This window comes from Geotrypetes seraphini, chromosome 16, assembly GCF_902459505.1.
Source record: "Geotrypetes seraphini chromosome 16, aGeoSer1.1, whole genome shotgun sequence".
Classification (NCBI taxonomy): domain Eukaryota; kingdom Metazoa; phylum Chordata; class Amphibia; order Gymnophiona; family Dermophiidae; genus Geotrypetes; species Geotrypetes seraphini.
The window spans coordinates 10,227,380-10,233,379 of record NC_047099.1 but is presented as its reverse complement, the minus strand read 5'-3'; the positions used below and the strand labels follow the sequence as shown (position 1 = coordinate 10,233,379).

The following is a 6,000-nucleotide window of genomic DNA, read 5'->3' as shown; positions in this document are numbered from 1 at the left end:
CAGCACCAGGATTTGAGTTCACCACCTCTGAGTGTAGAGGCAGCAACTCAACCTTCCTGGAAGCTGGAAATTTTGTGTTGACTTGGGATCTGACATGTCACACTTTGTGTGTTTGTATTGCGGGGTGGGGGGGGGGGAGTGAAGAAGTTAAGGTTGTGTGCATTTAGAAGCTGAAATATTCAAGTTTATATATTTGTTGTGGGAAGAGGTATTGCGGGTTTGTCCAGGGAAAGGATGGTAAAGAACTAAGAATGTTATAATGCCTCTGTATTGCTCAATTGTGCGATGTCACCTTGAGTATTGCATTCAGTTCTGGTACAGTGGTACCTCAGAATCCGAACGCCCCAGATCTTGAACAACTTGGAATCCAAACTATTTTTTAAATTAAATTTTGCCCTGGAATCCGAAAGCTGCTTTGGAATCCGAACGTATGGGAACTGCAAGCGTTGCTCAGCCCAAAGCTTCCCCTCTGACGCAGCGTTCTGTTTCCACCTGGGCGGTTCGTGTCAGAGGCTGGGCACCGCTTGCAGTTGCCGATCTTGCTGCCTAAGCCGGTGGGGGCCCGATCTTGCTGTCTCTGCCTGGGGGGGTTCAATTCTGCTATCTCTGCCAGGGGGCGCGAATTTGCTGTCTCTGCCAGGGCCGCCCAATCTTGCTGTCTCTGCCTGGGGGGTTCAATTCTGCTATCTCTGCCAGGGGGCGCGAATTTGCTGTCTCTGCCAGGGCCGCCCAATCTTGCTGTCTCTGCCTGGGGGGTTCAGTTCTGCTATCTCTGCCAGAGGGCGCGAATTTGCTGTCTCTGCCAGGGCTGCCCGATCTTGTTGTCTCTGCCTGGGGGGCCCGATTCTGCTTTCTCTGCCAGGGGGCCCCAATCTTGCTGTCTCTGCCAGTAGGGCCCGATCCGGTGTATTTACTGTTAAATTTATTTGAAAATCTGAGTTTGTGGGACCAAGGAACGGATTAATCCGGTGTCTATTATTTTCAATGGGAAAAATTGTCTTGGAACTCGAACGGGGTTCTGGAATGGATTAGGTTCGGATTCCGAGGTACCACTGTATTCTTATCTCAAAAAAGATGTAGCAGCACTAGTAAAGGTTCAAAGAAGAGCGACCAAGATGATAAAGGGGATGGAACTCCTCTTGTATGAGGAACGACTAAAGAGGTTAGGTCTCTTCAGTTTGGAAAAGAGACGGCTGAGGGGAGATATGACTGAAGTCTACAAAATTCTGAATGGTATAGAAAGGGTACAAGTGGATCGATTTTTTACTGCATCTAGGGGGCACTCGATGAAGTTACAGAGTATTACTTTTAAAACCAATCGGAGGAAATATTTTTTTCACCGAGAGAATGGTTAAGCTCTGGAACGCATTGCCAGAGAATGTGATAAGAGCAGTTAATGTAGCTGGTTTTAAAAAAAGGTTTGGACAAATTCCTGGAGGAAAAGTTCATAAACTGCTGTGGAGACAGACATGGGGGAAGCCACTGCTTGCCCTGGATCTATGTCATGGACTGCTGTTATAATCTGGGGGTTTGCCAGGTACTTGTGACTTGGATTGGCCTCCCTGAAGATGGGATTCTGGGCTAAATGGACTATTACTCTCACCAGTAAGGCTATTCTTATGTTCTGTGTTTGGTAGCAGTGGTAGAGCAATTAGCATTGACGTCTGGGAAGGAATACTCCATTTGTGTGATTGTGGTGTTGGATGTGATGCTCCTTGCCATTCCTCATTGCAGGGGACTTTGAGGTATGAATTTCCAAGGAGCCATTCCCATCTGCTGTCCATTCTACTTCATCGTCTGTAATTTGTCTCCTAATGGCTCCTTTTGATGAAAAATTATTACAAATAAGAGAGAAAGAATGAAAGGAAAAAGACTGTTTACATCTGCTCTCAGCTAAGGAAAGGAGGGGACTGGCATCTATACTCCTCTGTTTTTGCCTTCAAAATTTTCAATCTTAACAGAGATGAGGTGGTTACGATGGATGCATGGCAGTAGATGCATGGAATGCGCTCCCGAGGGAGGTGGTGGAGAGGAAAACAGTGACAGAATTCAAAAAAGCATGGGATGAACACAGAGGATCTCAAATCAGAAAAAAATTAAGACTTGCACGGTCTATGTCCGTATACGGCCATTTGGCTGAGGTTGGACCGGGGAGGGCTTCGACGGCTTGGATGGTTTAGATGGGCTGGAGTGAGACTTCAGTAGATGGAACCTAAAAATAGTACCGGGCAGAGTTTTAGGTTCTGGCCCAGCAATAGCTAAGAAAGAAGAAAATTTAAATTAAATCAGTAATTTAAAGAGTGGGTGGGGTTGGGCAGACTGGATGGACCACTCGGGTCTTTATCTGCTGTCATCTACTATGTGACATCATCCACGCAGGCTCAGAGGCCCTCCAGATGCAGCCGGAGCTCATCGGGGCTTTCCAAAACCTGGACAAATACTGGGTTTTGGAAAGTCCGTCCGGGAGCTCAGAGGACATGTCCGGATTTTCACGGACGTCTGGTAACCCTATCCTTGTCGAAACTTGCGGTGTGGAAGAAAATGTATGGTATGGTATGGTTATATATTGCCTACATGTTAATACAAATAATCAGGAAAACAAATATAAAATCCGTATGTCTTTACGCTGTCACATACAGACAGGAACTGTAAGTGGACCGGTGAGAGAGACAAGCATGGCATCAAAATAACAGCAGAGTGTCTAAAGAGGTGTGTGCGTGTATACATGTATACATCAAAACGTGTGTTCACTTTTGTTGACACAACACATCGCTGGAGACAATCTCTTTCAGATGTAACCCATGTGAGTGGGACGGCATCCGGCACAGGCCGCATCAAAGTGCTTTTAGCCCTGCTGTTCACTACCCTGTTCGTGTTCGCCGGAATTTGGGGGCGGGAAGGACCGTGGTTCTCGCCATGCATTCAAACGTTGGGGTGATAAAGCCGGGCATCTGGAAACCTAGCACTTCCATTCCACCGTGGTCGCCTATTCCAGGCTGACCTCAAAACAGCTTGTTACATAATTATTCCTGTAAGCTCTATGGGGAAGGAATCCTTGGGGATGCATGAGAAAAATAGAAAGTGATGGCATATGAAGGTCTCGCAGCTAAGGTTACCCTATGGCTCCAGAAAAAGGAGGACGGATTGAGACATGCGTTTTTTACTTCCATTGTAAGCAATGGAAGTAAAACCCAGATTAATAATAATAATAATAAATAACAGTTTATATACCGCAGTACCGTTAAGTTCTATGCGGTTTACAAAAGATTAGTGAAGTACAAGTTGAGATAATTTAAGGGATGTGGGAACAATACGGAGAAAGGGTAGGAACACCGTTAGAGAGGGGAAAGAGAGGAGTGGGTCAGCTGTCTAGGTATTTCAGGAATAGGTGAGTTTTGAGGCGTTTCCTCAATACTCTGAAAGTGGTGGGCAACAGGAGTTGTTCTAGGTCTTTGCCCCATAGAGCTGCTTGATGTGAGAGAAGATGCTCATGGTGTTTTTTTAGTTTGCAACCTCTAACCGGGTGCAAGTGGGAGCTTCTCTTGTGTCTGTTGGCTGAGAAGGAGAAGAGGTCAGTGATGTATTTAGGGGTTAGACCGTAGAGAACTTTAAAGATTAGAGAATGACATGGTAACAAAATTCATCATCGTTCCCGTCCCCGCGGATAACGGTGGGAAAACATCCCATGTCATTCTTCAGTGTTTATCGCAACCTCAGTCTTTGTACACCAGCATTCTTCAATGCAAGGCTTGAGGGTCAGTGCCCATTCATACTCCAATTCTTCCCTCTCTCCTTAAAGAATGACATAGAGATGGTTTCCCGCGCTTATCTGAGGGGATGGGAACAGTGATGGATTTTGTCACCGTGTCATTCTCTAACCCAGATTCAAATCCTGCTTCTCCCCGCTGATGTCACCCACAGTTTTCAGCCTCCATTATCTCAGATTGTAAATTATAAGTGCTGTGGGACAGGAAAACACCTACTCAACTTGAGCTGTAATTCACCTTAAACCAAACCTGTTTTATTGGTGGGGCCTGAAGTTCTCACATTTGCCTGTTCTGCTGTTCCCCCCACTTCCCCTGACTCTCCTTTAAGCATGGGTTTAAGGTTTGTAATTAAAATAAAATCCCAAATCCAAATCTGTTGCAGTGTTTCACTCCCTCCCTGATTCCAGATTTTAAGCCTTGCCATCTTTGGCTGTGTTGCCCCAGGCTTTCAGGATATCCACATAAACTTGATTTGCATACACCGCCTCCATTATATGCAAATTTCTTTCGTGCATATTCATTGTGGATATCCTGAAAGCCTGACTGGCAAGGGGGACTCCAGGACCGAGTTGAGACTGCGCTAGCTTATATGAAAATCCAGCCCTGATCATTTTTACCTTAGATCAGTGAATCGCAAACCGTGTGCCGCAGTGGGACTGCAGGTGTGCCGTGAGTCACTGGCGCCGGTTGACTGCCTACAGAACGTGCCTCATGTGGAGAGAGGCACATCCTGTAGACAGCCGGCGCTAGTGCCTCTCCACCTCTCCGTGCCTCTCCTATTGAGCAACCCCCTCCACTGGCAGCTCAGAGTCTGTCTGCAGGGCCTTCGCGTATGCGCAGACGTCGGCATGATGACATCACACATGCATGTGACATCATCGCTTCAGCATCTGTGCACTTCTGGGTGACCTCCAGCTGCTGACCGCAGTTTTGCATGCCACGGCTCCGGATAGTTTGCGAGACACTGCCTTAGGTCAGTGCTTCTCAATCCTGCCCTCAGGGCACCCAGCCAGTTAGGTTTTCAGGATATCCACAATGAATATGCATCAGACCGATTTGCATACTATGTAGGCAGTGCTTGCAAATCGACAGCATCTCTTGCATATTCACTGTGGATAGTCTACAAACCTAACTGACTGGGTGTACTCCAAGGATGGGTTGAGAACCAGTGTCTCTCAAACAGTGGTGTGCCTTGAAGAGATTCCAGAATTTTAAGTTCATTAGTTTTTATTGAATATTATAAGAAATTTACAGAAAGCAGTTCAAACACACAAAATCTGAATAAGACACAATGGTGTAGAAAAAGTCTATGTCTACAATCATTTACATACAACCAGATTAATAAAAAGAATCTAGGGTATTTGTAACTGCTAATAGAAGATATATGAAAGGCAGAAAAGCAGGGAAAGTGAAATAAGAGAGAGGGAAAGAAAGAGGGAGAAAAAGAAAAAGAGAGAGATAGATAGATAGAGAGGCAGAAGTGTCTACTGGTTAGAATGAACATATGAATCTAAGAATGACCAAGGTGATTTATTTCGCACCATGTTTCTGGAGAGTCGAGAAATCATGTTTTTCTCATATGCATAAGATTCAAATTTGTGATACATGCTCAGAGAGTTCCACCAAAAGGTGTAGTCAAGTAGCGAGGATGATTTCTAATTTTTTAGAATATGCATAAGAGCTGTTACAAACATGGCATCAATGAGTTTAGGTGGGCAGTTTGTTTGTGCGAAACCCCCTAGGGCTGTACCTGCACATAACTCTGTTTTGTACACTCTAGTTGATGAATTGCTACTTCTTTCTGTGATGTTTTGTTCCGTCCTTCCCAGTACTGTATGTAGTTCCTTTCAGTGTTTATCTTTTTTTAAAAAAAATTTTAAATCGTGCCCTGCCCAGTTCTACCCATCCGTAGAGTGGTATAGAAGCTCACGTACACTGTTCTCTCTCCGGACAGCATCATGTTTTCCTGCTATCTTTTTGTCTTGTTCTTTCTCGTTCTGTGGTGAATTTCCATCGTGTTGTTATTTCCAATCTGGATGTGGCTCGCACTTCCAATGATTTTGACTTGAGGAATTGAATCAGCAGAATAAAAAAAAAAGAAAAGAAAAAGTATTAGAAACAGTGGCCAGGGGCCTCTTCACTTGGATCACTGACTGTGTGTGATCTTGAGGAAGTCACCTGATCTCTCTCTAATCTCCACCTCTGTCACTTTCTCTCTGGGAGTGATCCTAAG

The 6,000-nt window shown here is 45.1% G+C and overlaps 1 protein-coding gene across 4 annotated transcripts in view; it reads right to left on the bottom strand.

The window, feature by feature from the left end:
• Window positions 1-5,283: 5,283 nt before the first annotated feature.
• The window catches only part of RIPK3 (receptor interacting serine/threonine kinase 3), a 33,107-nt gene continuing 32,390 nt past the window's right edge, over window positions 5,284-6,000 (bottom strand). For 3 of the 4 annotated variants that reach the window (XM_033925357.1, XM_033925356.1, XM_033925359.1), the window contains one exon: window positions 5,284-5,840. In XM_033925357.1, coding sequence (XP_033781248.1) covers window positions 5,737-5,840 — 104 coding nt within the window. In that variant the 3' untranslated portion in view covers window positions 5,284-5,736. The remainder of the gene's footprint in view (window positions 5,841-6,000) is intronic. The other variant, XM_033925358.1, reaches the window with a different exon arrangement.